This window comes from Populus nigra, chromosome 16, assembly GCF_951802175.1.
Source record: "Populus nigra chromosome 16, ddPopNigr1.1, whole genome shotgun sequence".
Lineage (NCBI taxonomy): Eukaryota > Viridiplantae > Streptophyta > Magnoliopsida > Malpighiales > Salicaceae > Populus > Populus nigra.
Genome location: NC_084867.1, coordinates 14,502,725 through 14,518,671, shown reverse-complemented (window position 1 = coordinate 14,518,671; position 15,947 = coordinate 14,502,725). Strand labels below are relative to the sequence as shown.

At 32.5% G+C, this 15,947-nt stretch overlaps 1 protein-coding gene across 1 annotated transcript; it reads left to right on the top strand.

The window, feature by feature from the left end:
• Nucleotides 1–9,823: 9,823 nt before the first annotated feature.
• Nucleotides 9,824–12,330, top strand: LOC133675849 (BAHD acyltransferase DCR-like). Its single transcript, XM_062097366.1, has 2 exons — nt 9,824–10,430; nt 11,159–12,330. Exons 1-2 carry the CDS (start codon nt 9,987–9,989, stop codon nt 12,044–12,046), a joined length of 1,332 nt encoding a protein of 443 aa, XP_061953350.1. The 5' UTR covers nt 9,824–9,986; the 3' UTR covers nt 12,047–12,330.
• The last annotated feature ends 3,617 nt before the right edge of the window (nt 12,331–15,947 follow it).

Sequence of the window (15,947 nt, the reverse complement as noted above, 5' to 3'; positions counted from 1 at the left end):
TTTTCTCTCCAACTCTATATTATATTCCATCCTAGCTAGCTATATACATGATTCATGGTTTTTTTAAAAAAATAAAATTGAAAGAGATTCAAATAAAACTTCTATCAAGTGATATTTTTATTTACATTCAGATATGATTCAATGTTATCTTAGAACATGAGTCATTGATTTGGGATCATAACAGTAGTGTATATATCCATAAAACTCAAAATTACATCAACTTTTATAGTGACTCATTTAGTCCAAAAATTTAATTTATAGGTGATAAGCATAATATTGAACCCAAGAATTAAGATTAAAAAGTTCCATCTTAAGACCATATAAAAAGTCTTGATCTCCGGGCTAGATCATCTTAATTTTTTTCTAAATTCGTTGGTAAACTGTGAACACTGTTTATCATGTCAATTACAAAGAGAATCACCGACAGAATGTTCCATCAGTATTTTCCAGAGAGCTCTAAACTGTTCACTTTCCAATTGCACTGTTAATTGTTGTTCTTTACGGACAAAATCACCAACGGATTAAAAAGTTTTTGATGTTATTTGGCGGTTTTCTGAAAAAAAAATCAATTAATTTAAAATTTTCATTTAAATAGTACTGACGAATTGAAAAATCATCGGTGATTGTTGGCTATTTTTGAAAACTTTTTATGAAATTAAAAATTTAAATTAAATAGTACAAACAGAATTACCGACAGAATAATTAAAAAATATTAATATTTAATTATCCATCGGTAATTCTGTCACTAACACGTCCCATTAAAAAGCCTGAATCCTTTATTTCACAAGAGACAAACTCATTTCTTATTCTTCTTCTTCACTATATGTAAAAAACATAAATATCTATTTCTTTCTCTTCTCTTCTATCCTCATCTCCTTCTCTTCTCCTCCATGCTCGGGTATGTCTTCTTCTTATTTCTTCTTTTATCATCTTAGTTTTTTTTTTAATTAATATGCTTTACAAAAAATTTTCCCTCCTCTTAGCTTCACTTCCAACTACATTAAGGTAAGAGTTTTCTTTTTTCATGATTTTTTTCACTATATTTGTTTTTTATTTTATTTTTTCTTGTTTTTGTTCTTAATAATTGTATAAATGTTGTTGTGAGATTTTTTTTTCATATAAGATCAATTTTTAGTTGATTTATTTATAGGATTTTTAAATTTTTAGCAATTGCAACTTCATTTTTTTCATATGACTTTTTTTTAGTTGAATATATTTTTTTTGTTTTATTTATTTGTTGCAAATTTGTTTGAGTTGATTTTCTTATTCTTTTTTCCAAGCATTTTGAGTATATATTATAGAGTGTTAATTATTTTATAATTTTATAAAATGGATTTTTTTAAAATGTTTTTAAATAATTACCGACGGAATTACCGATGATATTTTTCGAGGGATATACTGATGGAATGAGGCAGATATTTTTTTTTTAACGCGTCCGATCTGTCAGTAAATCCATCGGTAATAATAATTTTTTATTACCAATGGATTTATCGACGGACAAAAAATTACAGATGAAAGATTCACTGAGAGAGCATTTTCATCGGTGATTTCGTTGGTAAATTAATTACCGATAGGATATGTGTCTTACGTCGACGAAAAAACTTTCGTCGGTAAAACTGTTAAATGTTATAGTGTTCTTTTCTAAATTCGTTGGGAAACTGTGAATACTATTTATCATGTCAATTACAAAAGGAATCACCGACGAAATGTTCTGTCGATATTTTCTAGAGAGCTCCATAACTGTTCATTTTCCAATTGCACTGTTAATTGTTGTTCTTTACGGATAAAATTACCGACGGATTGAAAAGTGGTCGGTGTTATTTGGCGGTTTTCTAAAAAAAATTAATTAATTTAAAATTTTTATTTAAATATTACCGATGGATTAAAAAATTGTCGATGATTGTTAGCGGTTTCTGAAAACTTTTTATGAAATTAAAAATTTAAATTAAATAGTACAGACAGAATAGCTGACGGAATAGTTAAAAAAATATTAATATTTAATTATCCATCGGTAATTCCGTCGCTAACGCGCCCCAATAAAAAGCTTGAATCCCCTTATTTCACAGGAGACAGACTCATTTCTTCTTCTTATTCTTCTTCTTCTTAACTATATGTAAAAAACATCAATATCTATTTCTTTCTCTTCTCTTCTATCCTCATCTCCTTCTCTTCTTCTTCATGCTCGTGTATGTCTTCTTCTTATTTCTTCTTTTATGCTCTTAGTTTTTTTTTTAATTAATATGCTTTACGAAATTTTTTCTCTCCCCTTAACTTCACTTACAACTACATTAAGGTAAGAGTTTTCTTTTTTCTTCTTTTTTCATGATTTTTTTCACTATATTTGTTTTTTATTTTATTTTTTATTGTTTTTGTTCTTAATAATTGTATAAATGTTGTTGCGAGATTTTTTTTTTCAAATGAGATTAATTTTTAGTTGATTTATTTATAGGATTTTTAAATTTTTAGCAATTGCAACTTCATTTTTTTCATATGACTTTTTTTAGTTGAATTTATTTTTTTGTTTCATTTATTTGTTGCAAATTTGTTTGAGTTGATTTTCTTATTCTTTTTTCCAAGCATTTTGAGTATATATTTATAGAGTGTTGATTTATGTTAATTTAATTATTTTATAATTTTATAAAATGGATTTTTTAAAAAATATTTTTAAATAATTACTGATGGAATTACCGATGATATGTTTTTAGGGATATACCAACAAAATGAGGCGGATAATTTTATTTTAACGCGTTTGATCCGTCAGTAAATCCATCGGTAATAATAATTTTTTATTACCAATGGATTTACCGACGAAAAAAAAATTATCAATGAAAGATTCATTGACAGAGCATTTCCATCGGTGATTTCGTTGGTAAATTAATTACCGATGAATATGTGTCTTACGTCGACAAAAAAATTCCGTCGGTAAAACAGTGAAATGTTGTAGTGTTCTTTTCTAAATTCGTTGGGAAACTGTGAGCACTGTTCATCATGTCAATTACAAAGGGAATCACCGACGGAATGTTATGTCGGTATTTTCTAGAGAGCTCCAAAACTGTTCACTTTTCAATTACACTGTTAATTGTTGTTCTTTACGGATAAAATCACCAACGGATTGAAAAGTCGTCGGTGTTATTTGGCGGTTTTCTGAAAAAAATCAATTAATTAAAATTTTTCATTTAAATATTACCGTCGGATTGAAAAATCGTCGGTGGTTGTTGGCGGTTTCTAAAAATTTTTTATAAAATTTAAATTAATTAGTACAAACAGAATTACCAGCGGAATAATTAAAAAATATTAATATTTAATTATCCGTCGGTAATTCCGTCACTAACGCGCCCCAATAAAAAGCCTGAATCCCTTTATTTCACAAGAGACAGACTCATTTCTTCTTCTTCTTCTTCTTCTTCTTCACTATATGTAAAAAGCATCAATATCTATTTCTTTCTCTTCTCTTCTATCCTCATCTCCTTCTCTTCTCCTCCATGCTCGGGTATGTCTTCTTCTTATTTCTTCTTTTATCCTCTTAGTTTTTTTTTTAATTAATATGCTTTACGAAATTTTTTCTCTCCCCTTAGCTTCACTTCCAACTACATTAAGGTAAGATTTTTCTTTTTTCTTCTTTTTTCATGATTTTTTTCACTATATTTGTTTTTTATTTTATTTTTCATTGTTTTTGTTCTTAATAATTGAATAAATGTTGTTGCGAGATTTTTTTTTTCAAATAAGATCAATTTTTAGTTGATTTATTTATAGGATTTTTAAATTTTTAGCAATTGCAACTTCATTTTTTTCATATGATTTTTTTTAGTTGAATTTATTTTTTCGTGTTATTTATTTGTTGCACATTTGTTTGAGTTGATTTTCTTATTCTTTTTTCCAAGCATTTTGAGTATGTATTATAGAGTGTTGATTTATGTTAATTTAATTATTTTATAATTTTATAAAATGGATTTTTTTAAAAATGTTTTAAATAATTACCGATAGAATTACCGATGATATTTTTCGAAGGATATACCGACGGAATGAAGTGGATAATTTTTTTTTACGCGTTTGATCCGTCAGTAAATCCATCGGTAATAATATTTTTGTATTGCCAATGGATTTACCGACGGACAAAAAATTACCGATGAAAAATTAACCGACAGAGCATTTTCATTGGTGATTTTGCTGATAAATTAATTACTAACAAAATATGTATTTTATATTGACAAAAAAATTTCAACGATAAAACTGTTAAATATTATTCGGTTCTTCTATACGAGAACAAGAAACTTCATCTTCTTCTTTGTACTAAAACCATAATATTCTCTGCAGCTAAATTGGTTGGGGCATTGAATGGTCTCCGACTCTTGCAAAAGAATTGTTTTGGAGGTGTTCCTTTACGCTTTCTAACCCATGACAGCCTTGAAAAGACCATAAACTCCCTAATATATAATTTCAAAAGAGAACAAAAACTCCCTTCTTAGAGGAATACTGTTTGGTTATGCATGGCCTCGAATAATTAATCTCGTCACCGACAACACTGTTGGTTTTCGGCATCCACCAAAATTAATGATTGCCAACAATCAACTGTTTGAAACTGTAATTTACTTTTAATTCTGATAATGATCGATTGACAATCACCTGCCATAACACGCCCCCACAAATTCAGTGTCCTTACTCAACAACCTTTTCGTCGGATAAAATCTAGTTTCATGACATTTATAAGGAGTGTTTTTTATGTGGATTTTTACATGTTTAGTTGAGATGTAATTAGTTGCTGAAAATATGATATTAGTATTTCATTGAAAATTGAAAACGAAATTTCTTATTGATGTGCGATTATGATTGTGTTTAGATTATGATTGGACTGAGTAAATTTACTGTTTTATCTTTAAAATTTGAAGTACTTAATTTGTATATAGTACATTTAATTTTAATATTATCATATACGCATTCCTTCCTTTTGTTTTGATACATAATAGGTAGGGGTGAGTACAAAAAAACTAAAAAAGTGATTAAATCAAAAAAATTCAAAAAGAAATTCAAAAAATCCAAACAGTAAAAAAACTGATTATTGTATTGTCATTGCTATGCCTAGCTACCAATTCCTTTATTTCTTTACTATTTTCATACATCTAAAGCAGAGTCTTTAAAGGTCATCTCTTCTGCAAGAACTTGAGATTAATAACCCTTGTGGCAGTATGACGAGCAGAGAGAGGGGCAAGCGTTAACTGTACTTAACCCATTAACACTCCAAATTAATTGAAACCTGTGTTTGGATCACGATGACTTGTTATATTTCGAAAAGATTTTGCTAATTTATTCTAACAATATAACATAGCCTTATTTCCATTTTCTTAACCCTAACCTCCATATCTCTGTTGTCCTCTCTCTTGTTAGGTTCTAATGTCTTATCATAGACACTATCAAACCTCTATTTTCAGCCATTAAAACAACTATCCACACCATTCGGATCATCTAAGAGCACCCAAAAAATAATATAGGTTTTTTCGGATATTGACATTAAAAAACCGAACCGAACCAAAATCGGTCGATTCAAACCGGTTTCGGTTTAATTTTTTTTGAATTATAAAAATTTAATTTGGTTATTTTAATAGGTAAAAATTAAACTAAATCGAAAATGATCACCTCTAATAGAAGGGATCCAAACTTAATGCCATTTGTGATGAGATAGATTCAATTATAAAGTGTTGAAACTCATTCCCTAACAAATACATGCAACTTGATTATTCAAAGTATCTGTGTTATTTTTAGTAAAAATAAGGGTGTGCTAGTCAATTTAATATACATAAAAAAAGATAAATGCTTTGGTACATCAATTTCTTAATACTAGTATATTGATCCGCGCTCCACGACGGATCAATAAAAACAATTTTTTAAATTGTCAAAAAAATATAAAAAGTACAAAGAATATTTTAAGTGTCTTGGATCTGATAGTCAAGCCACACCCAATAACATTAGGTCTAGTAGCAATTTCAGACCCCATAGCATTGAGTGTAGCTGCCGAGTCAAACCCAATTGTGGTTTTGGGTCTGGTAGTCAAGCTAGAACCTAATAACATTGGGTTATTGGGTTTGGGGCCCAAGCCAGACCCAAAAGCCTTAAAGTATTTTTTATTTTTTCTATAAAAATATATTAAAAGTACATTTGAAGTATTCTAAATAAATTTTTTTTGCAAAGTTTTTATAAAAAAATATTTAAATTTCTATTGAAGTATCTGAGACAGAAGTGCTAATTATTTTTTTATAATGTTTTATAAGTAATTTTTTTATAAATATTTTCTATTTTTTATAAAAAAAACCATTTAAAAAACCCTTGAAGCATCATAAACAGAAATGTTAATTAATGTTTTTATTTTTTCTATAAAAAGACATTAAAACTACCCATGAAGTATCATAAACAGAAATGCTAATTAATTTTTTTATAATATTTTTTTTCAATAAAAAAACATTAAAACTACCCTTGAAGTATCCTATATAATTTTTTTATATAGTTTTTCATTTTTTATAAAAAAAATACATTTAAACAACCCTTGAAGTATCATAAAAAAAAGCCTAATTAATTATTTTTTTATTTTTTATTAAAAAACATTTGAACTACCTTATAAGTATCATAAATAGAAATGCTAATTAATTCTTTTTATATTTTTTATATTTTTTCTATAAGAAAAAAATTAAAACTAATCCTAAATAATTTTTTTCTATTTTTTATAAAAAAACATTTAAATTATCCTTGGAGTATCCTAAACAGAAATGCTAAATAATTTGTTTTATAAATTTTTTCTATTTTATATATATAAAAAACATTTAAACTGCTCTTGAAAGTTTTTTTAATATCATTTAGTCTGTATTTATGTTTACAAGCATTGGAGATGAGACTTATAATGCTTGACAAGTAATGTTGTGGTTTTTCCTTTTGTTACTATGATAGTTTCATTATGTTTTTTGAAGTTTTTTTTATATTTTAGATGTAATAAAACTCTTCTATTTAAGGTTTTTTTTATAGAACAATGTTGTTTTAGTTTAACTTAAGTAATGCATGTTGAAGCAATGATGTTTATCCTTGATTTGTTAGGTTTGTTCATAACCAAAATGAACCTAAAAAAACCAATTTTGAATCCATATTGCAAGAGTATGTAGGTTGTTTTAAGTTTATAGTTTTTTTTATTTAAAACATCTTGCATAATTTAAATGATTTGATGTTATTTGTTGGTTCTTTTAATTTAAATATGCTTTGTTGAAACTAAAAAAGCATGTTTTAGAGGTCTAATATGCCAATTTTGGGTTTAACAATGGCTGGTTTTGTATCTAGGTATTTTTTGGATTTTAAGGCAGTATTCTTCATGTTCTTGAAAAGAACATTGCCCTGGCCCCGTGATTTGGACTAGTTTAGGTCGAATTCTTTGCACAAAATCCTTTAGGCGACTTTATTAGTTAATAATCTAAGGTTTATTTGAATCAATAACATGTTTTTAGTATGTTTTAATCTTAGGTTTTTGGTTTTGAACTGAAACTTATTTTTGACAAAATCATGGTTTTTTAGTGATAATCGAAGTGCATAGATGGTAGATTATTGATCATTGCATGATTTTCAATATGTTTGTGTCCTTGGTTCATCTATATCTGGTCTGATTAGAAATTTACATTGTTGGGTTTATGTTAAATGTTCTTCGGTGTTCTTCATGTTCTTTGTTTTTCTGGGTTTTGATCCATTTTGATAAAAAGTTTTTGTGTGTTTTTTTTAACTTGATTTCATTTTGGATTCTAGTTTAGGTTTTTGTTTGTTTTTCAGGTCAAACCAGTTGACTTTGGTTTTGTTTATGGTGGAATCAAAAGTTTTGGATCAATTCAATCAGGTCAAAGGTTAAGACCCTGTTTGGTTGGCAATGTTTTTGCTAAAAGTTTTGGCTTAAGGGTTCATTTGGCAAACAACCCTTAAGCCTAGTTTAACAGTTTTGGTTTAGGGTGAAAATAGGTTTTTGCCAAACATGGCCTTAGAAAAAAAAATAATTTTTGCTTGTTATGTGCGGTTCAATCCTTACAAAAAATTGCATTTTATTCATAACAAATAGAGAAAAAAATGTTTTTTTTCATTGTTTTAGATTATTAATTTTTTGTATTTTTTTTGGAATTTACAATAAATTTATAAAATATTTGTTCTTATTCATATACAGACCACCAGTTAAAAATTTATCAATGCCTTTAAATTACATCCAGACCATACAATATAACTTTAATCCAATGCAAGTTAGCTTTTAGCAATGCTAAGTACTAGTGGAATATGTTTTAGTCCAGTGATATAAATAAAACAATGGATAATACAACAAATAATTATGGTTTTATACAAAATAAACATCTCTATAAATATCTCCATAAATATTCTAGATATTAGAGATATTTATATTAAATATCTTAAATATTTCTAAGATATTTATCTTTAAAAAATTTATATAAACTCATCTTTCTAGAATTATAAAGGAGACTAGAGCTCATTTCTCCAATACTTATTTCTCTAAACTTCAAGTTTAACACAATCTAAGTCTAATATAAGATTCAAGGAAAATTTAAGCCAGTAAAATACTCATTCTTCCCGTCATATATATAAACACTATATTTATTTAAGCTTTGGAGTGTTTTATCACTATACTTATTTAAGCTTTGGAGTGTTTTATCAGCCCATGAAAAATTCCCCCAATCTTTCTCCTGAAGATTTTTTCCAGCCACATCATTTGGTGCTGTCTGTAATAAGTGAACAAAAAACTAGTTAATTCATGTATGAAACCCTAACACAGCGGCTATGTCTAGGACTATACCAACAATATGCCAACGATTATGCCTAGGTTGCTTTCCATATGGTTATGCCGGCAGTTACGCGGCTACACCTATATGGTTATGCCTATAATTACGCCCACATGGCTATACCAAGGACCATACATGGCAACACTCACAACGATGCCCACAACTACATCTATGACTATGCCCACGACTATGCAAAAAAAAAAAAACCATGCCATATATAAGGCTATGCCTACAAATAGTTTTTATGGCGGCTTGTACACACCAAAAGGTAATATTATTGTAAGTATTTCCTTCCACCCTCTTACTAGGTCAAGTCTTCCATATATATTTATTTGTAAGACTTGGGAGGCTATGATAATTCAAGAAAAAACTATGATACAATGTACACATCTTTATAAATTGAAAATGACCAAAGACCATGTGATGGGAAAACAGCATTTTCTTTTCTTCTTGTTATCACTTATTAGTTATTGACCAAAGAATGGGTTCTGCTGGCTGCTATCAACAGCTTGTCGGGTCCCGCCTAATAAATTGAAAATGGACTGCCCATTTGTTCCAAACTATGGAAAGCATATCGATAAGGTTAAGATCCATGCATGGTGCAAACACTTGAAGCACAGGGTCCAAGTTCTAGCAACACCATGGTTAATTTGGTGTATGTACAAGTAGGAGAGAACACAAATCTTGAACTGATTTACGTTGACATTGAAAAATTTACAACAGGGAATTAATATGGGCAAAAGAGAGAGAGCCTGTTAATAATCTCATCATCAAGTCTTGATCTAACCAACAGTCTGAATCAGAAACCTTTTAATAATCTCATCATCAAGTCTTGATCTAACCCAACAGTCTGAATCAGAAACCTTTTAATAATCTCATCATCAACTCTTGATCTAACCAACAGTCTGAATCAGAAACCTTTTAATAATCTCATCATCAAGTCTTGATCTAACCCAACAGTCTGAATCAGAAATATTAATGGGTCACAACTGCTTCCATGAACCCCATAAATGCAATCCCAACTATACACCTAAAGCCCATCTCTTCTATAAGTATCCCTCGATTCCCTTTTTAGCTTTCCATCACCACAAATATCAAGTCCTGTGTACGTAGGTCTTAAAGTATAGTCACAGCTTCTTTCTCAGCTTTAATTATTACATCCCAAGATACCTTCAACAGTCAGCAATGGCCCCTGAAAAGGTGGAGGAGATCATGAAGGTGAAAATAACTGGCAAATGCCGTGTGAAGCCCAACAAGAAACTAGGAAGAAGTGAATGTCAGCTGGTCACTTTTGATCTTCCATACATAGCATTTCAGTACAACCAAAAGCTGATGGTTTACAAGGGAGATGAGTATGAGGATAGGGTAGGGAAGTTGAAAGATGGGCTAGGAGTTGTCCTGGAAGATTTCTATCAACTGGCAGGGAAGCTAGCAAAGGATGAAGATTGGGTGTTCAGGGTAGAATATGATGACGATATGGAGGGAGTGGAGGTGTTGGAGGCCAAAGCTGAGTGGATCAGTGTGGAGGATCTAACTGTTGAGGAGGGCACCTCCACCTTGAAGGAGCTCATACCTTACAATGGGATCTTGAACTCTGAGGGCCTCCACAGACCATTGTTGTCAGTGCAGGTAGCATTTCCTTTTTTTTATACATATATATAGCTAGCCATTTTATCAAAATTACGCATGTTAGTGAGTAGATAGATGGCTTTAATTCATTTCTGCTACTAATTAAGTATATGCTGATCTAATTTGGTATTAATCTATTATGGTAGATACATGTAGAAATAGAATAATTTGCAGGTACATGTTTATGATCTAGGGTAGTTTAAGAAATAGATCCATTCAATATTAATCCTTTGTTCTTAGTTTTGATACTCCTAGGACACCATTGTCATAGATTCACATCGTACTTCAAGAATTTAATGCCTTGGGCTTCCAAGAAATACCATTGGGGTAGGGTGCTAAGTGTGTATAATAAAGTACCCTTGGTTATGCAAACATCCCTTTTTTTTTTCCCTCTAAACAAGTTCCAACATGTTATCTTATTCTGCAAACTACGTACGTAGGAAGAATTATACTCTGCTCAAAAATAAAATAACTAGGGACGATGGTATTCCATTGCTGAGGCCTGAGAGTGGAAGAGATGAAGTAAATTGCAATGGTTCTCACTGGCTTTAACATTTCAATGAAGGTCCCATTCCATAATTAATGTTCAATAACTTCCCAGCACAGCCCTATATACATTTTCCTATGCAGGAGGACTGATATTTAGCTTCTTTTTTCCTTTTGTTTTTTTCCTGGATGATCTGGTCCATGTATAAAATTCGTTCTGTGGTGGGGCTAATTGCTTGCAGCTAACCAAGCTAAAAGATGGACTGGCAATGGGATTGGCCTTTAACCATGCCATCCTCGATGGGACCTCCACATGGCACTTTATGAGTTCATGGGCCCAGATCTGCAGTGGCTTGCCTTCAATCTCTCTCCCACCTTTCCTGGACCGCACCAAAGTGCGAAACACTAAAGTAAAGTTCCAACTCTCTCCACCAGATCAAAATGGATCATCCACTGATGATGCCAAGCCTGTTGACCAGCCACTCAGAGAGCGAGTCTTCAAATTCTCTGAATCAGGAATTGACAAGATCAAGTCAAAAATCAACTCAAACATACCATCTGGCGGCTCAAAACCCTTCTCCACTTTTCAATCACTTGCTGTCCACATTTGGCGCCATGTGACCCAAGCACGTCAACTCAAACCTGAAGACTACACAGTTTTCACTGTCTTTGCTGACTGCCGCAAAAGGGTCGATCCCCCCATGCCGGAAAGTTACTTTGGAAACCTTATTCAGGCCATATTCACGGTGACTGCTGCCGGGTTGCTGTCGATGAACCCACCTGAATTTGGAGCCTCCATGATACAAAAAGCCATTGAAACGCATGATGCTAAAGCCATTGAAGAACGGAACAAACAGTTTGAGAGTGCACCGAAGGTATATCAGTTCAAAGATGCTGGTGTTAACTGTGTAGCTGTTGGAAGCTCTCCGAGGTTTCCAGTTTATGAGGTGGATTTTGGGTGGGGAAAGCCAGAGACAGTGAGGAGTGGAATCAATAACAGGTTCGACGGGATGGTGTACTTGTATCAAGGGAAGAGTGGTGGAAGGAGTATTGACGTGGAGATTACCTTGGAAGGTGGAGCCATGGAGAGGCTGGAGAAGGATAAGGAGTTTGTTTTGGAGGTTAATTGAATGGAATGATAGTAATGGATGGATGCAAGAGGTTTTGCTAGTAGTCGGATAACATTAATCATAAGACATATTAATTACAGATTAGACTGCCCCAATAACGTTGTTAGTGTTATCCAAGAACCGATCAAAACCTCTCTGCTGTTGCCTGAAGCTGTTGTTTGGGGTGGAGACCTTGAAGCTGTTTAATTTGTGTCTGTTTTGTCAAAGTAATTAAGTACTAGCTAGTGTATGAGAGGAGTGCTGATGCTCTTAATAATAAATATTCTATGGATTGTGGTTTCTAATCATGTATTCTGCTGGCAAAACATTGCCTCACCGCATGGAATGAAAGTTTGTGTCGAGTTCCCGTGGGCTTTGGACCACTAATTAACTATTCATGCGTACCTGGAGTGGTTAGATGGCATTGAATTGCAGTGTTACATTTAACGATCCCATGCTTTTTCAGCAATTAATGGAAAGGGATTCAGATGTTGATCAAAATATATATATATATATATATATATATATAGACACACACACACAATTAAGCTATCTAGCTCCTCCATCCGAATTATTATATAATAATTCGGATGGCGGAGCTAGCTAGGTAGCTTAATGATGCAGTGGCCACACGTAAATATAAATGCTGACTGCAGTCGTCACTCTAGAAGGAAGACAGGTCAGGGCATCCACGTGGTAGGTGATTAGTATTAAAAAAATATAGTGTTATTTTATTTTATTTTATTTATTAAAAATAAAATAATATTTTTATTTTCTTTTTAGTTTAGTTTATATATAATATTTTTGTATTTAGTTTAAAATTGTTCCTTTAGATTATTGTGGTCGTGTAGTATCAATTGAACTCTAACCCTCTCCTCTTTTATTTTTGTATTTCTTTTTATTTTTTTGGATTATTTAACATGTATCAAAGCATGGTTTCATAGAACGAGATTTAGGGGACGTTTAGGAACGCGGCTACGGCGGCGTTCCCAAAAAATTTTAAATTTTTTTTTGCTAAAATTTAATATGGTTTGTATGTTTTGGATCGTTTTGATGTGCTGATATCAAAAATAAATTTAAAAAAATGAAAAAACATCATTGACATGCATTTTGGCATGAAAAGTTATTTGAAAAGCACCCGCAACCACACTGCCAAACACGCTCTTAATCTCAAACACAGCTTTCACAAATCCAACTTCAAAAAGATATTCGTTCAGTTTCTACAATATGATATTTCGTTTTCCTTTCTTTTGTGTTTATATTTTCTTTGTTTGTTAATTATGGTCATTAAAAGAGATGTTTTCCTTCAGTTTGTGAGTGTGAGGTTGAATGAAAAAAATTATTCATACTGGAGTTATGCGATGAGAGATTTTTTTAAGGGTAAAAAGATATAAGGATATGTTAGTGAAATTTCTGTGATACCTAGGAATACTATGCGGATTATGTTGCTTTAATAGAGGTCTGGGAAGCAAACAATGCAAAGATTATTACTTGGATTAACAATTTTGATGAGCATTCCATAAATGCATAGTTAGCGAATTATGAGACAACAAAGAAGGTTTGGGATCATTTGCGGATATTATTTAAACAATCAACTTTTGCAAAGCAATATCAATTAGAGAATGACATATAAGCTTTCACCTGAAAAATATGAGTATTCAGGAGTTTTATTCTGTTATGACAGATATTTGGAATCAATTAGCTATTAAAGAATCAATATAATTAAAGGCATGTGGTACCTATTGTTGCTATCCAATTTTTGACTCATATTTTTGATAAATTTTCAGAAAAAAATCAAAAAAAGCAAAAAAACAATGAAAACCCCAAAATTTGCATTTTTGATATGTTTGCATCATTTTTAGCATTTTCGACGTCATCTCAAAAGAATTTAAATTTTCAAAGGTATTTGAAACGTGTTCAATTGTTAACGCGTTAATTTTACAGTCACTGATTTTTCTTGTTGAGTCAAATTTGATATTGCTCGTTTTAAAAAAGTGCAAAAAATATCAAAGTTGAAATTTACAAAAAAAACAAAAAAAGAAAAGTTGAGGGACTAGTTTGAAAATATGGTAAGATTTTCCCTATAAATACTAGTCTACAGTAAAAATAAAAAAGGGGGGCGAAATTTTTTTAGACGGGAGAGAAAAATTTGGGGAGACAAAAAATTGTGAAAAAAGGAAAAGGAAAAGAAAAACCTAAAAAAAAACCTAATCTTCTCCACCCGGCTGCCGCCTCCCTCTCCCTTTGAAACCACAGAGACCAGCCGCCAGCCACACCCCTCTCTGGGCTGCTGACTTCCCTCCCCCTCTTTGAAAAAAACGAGACTAAAGGAGACTCTCCTTCTCCCCTTGGCAGCACGAGACTCTCACCTCTCATCAGCCAAAAAAACCAGAGGCTCAAGCCCCCCGGTTTCCCCCATCTCACTCTCTCTCTCACTGCAAACCCTCTGTTGGCCCTTTCTCCTCAGCCAACAAAGCCACGGTTGATTCCCCCTTCCCTTTTGATTTTTCCTTCTCCCAGCACCAAGCTGCCGCCCCCTATTCCCCTGATTTTTCCTTCTCCCAGCACCAGGCCGCCGCTCCCATCCCCTGGGGTCTCTCCATTATCTGGGCAGAAGGAGAACCAAAGCCGCTGCCCCCTTTCTTTGCCAAAGAAGGACCACCCGAACCAGCTGCCTCGCCGGAGATTCAGCAGCACGCATCCAACAGACTCCCTCCAGAACCAACCACAGCAACCCAACGACGGTGTCTCCGCCTCAATGCCGCCAGCAGCCCCATCTTCCTCTCCTTGGACCAACAACCCGACAGACCCGAGTCCTTCTCTCTTCTTCCCCAATCGCCTCTGTTTTTGGCTAAAACCAGAGTGAGCCAAAGTGACCGCCAGCCACTGAAGCGGAGGAGGAGAAGAAGAAGTCCTCCCAGCCACCAGATCGGCCATCAGCAGAAGAAACACCGACGAGAAGGGAGAAGCCGGAGGAGCTGGACAGATCTAAAATAAAAACCAAATAAAATCAATTGTTGTGTGTTTCTTCTTCTGCAGATGATGCTGAGTGCGGTCGCCGGTGAGAAAGGGAAGAGAAGGAGAAAGCAGATCGGATCCACCCGTTTCCGGGCGTTGTCTGCGGCGGCGCGTGTACCCACGCGCCGCCAGTGAGGGGGCGCGTGGAGGAGACGCGCCACCAGTGCCCCCACAGTTCCAAAAGTCCTCCTCTGCAGTTCCTGGATTCTTTAGGGACCTTTTTGTAATTTTTAGATGTTTGAACATTCATTTAAATTTCTGTTAAATGTTTTTCTTTCTAGTTTGTGTTATTCTGAAAAATGTAATAGAATAAGTAGAGTAATGAAAAATGTAATAGTGTGTGTGTTTTTTGTAATTTTGAACATTCATTTAAATTTCTGTTAAATGTTTTTCTTTTTAGTTTGTGTTATTCTGAAAAATGTAATAGAATAAGTAGAGTAATGAAAAATGTAATAGAGTGTGTGTAATTTTTTTTTCTTTTGTATATTTTTGAATTAGAAAATACAAAAAGAAAGGAAAAGTAATTAGATGTTTAATTTGAATATGGTTAAATATCTCAGGGACAAATAAAATCATGTTATATTTTCCATGAAAGTGTAAGAACATGTTTCTATGCATATTCGGGGATTTAATAATTGATTTATTAAAATATTAGAATTTAATGAATATTTTAAATTTTCAAATCACATCAAACCGCAAAACAGATTACCTCAGGTAGGGTGCGTTAGGGGTGCTAATACCTTTCCTAGCCATAACCAGTCCATAACCCTTGAGTCTCTGACAAAGACCGATGCACCCCGGTTTTCTAATAGCTCCCAATTAAATACTAGGTGGCGACTCCCAAAGACCCAAAATCAAGCAAACGAAACGAAAAATCGTTGAATCGCCGCGCGGGTAACGTGCG

Coding starts and splice junctions, on each gene's coding strand:
- LOC133675849 (XM_062097366.1), top strand. CDS start 9,987: ATGGCCCCTGAAAAGGTGGAGGAGATCATGAAGGTGAAAATAACTGGC. Junction 10,431..11,158: donor GACCATTGTTGTCAGTGCAG/GTAGCATTTCCT, acceptor AATTGCTTGCAG/CTAACCAAGCTAAAAGATGG.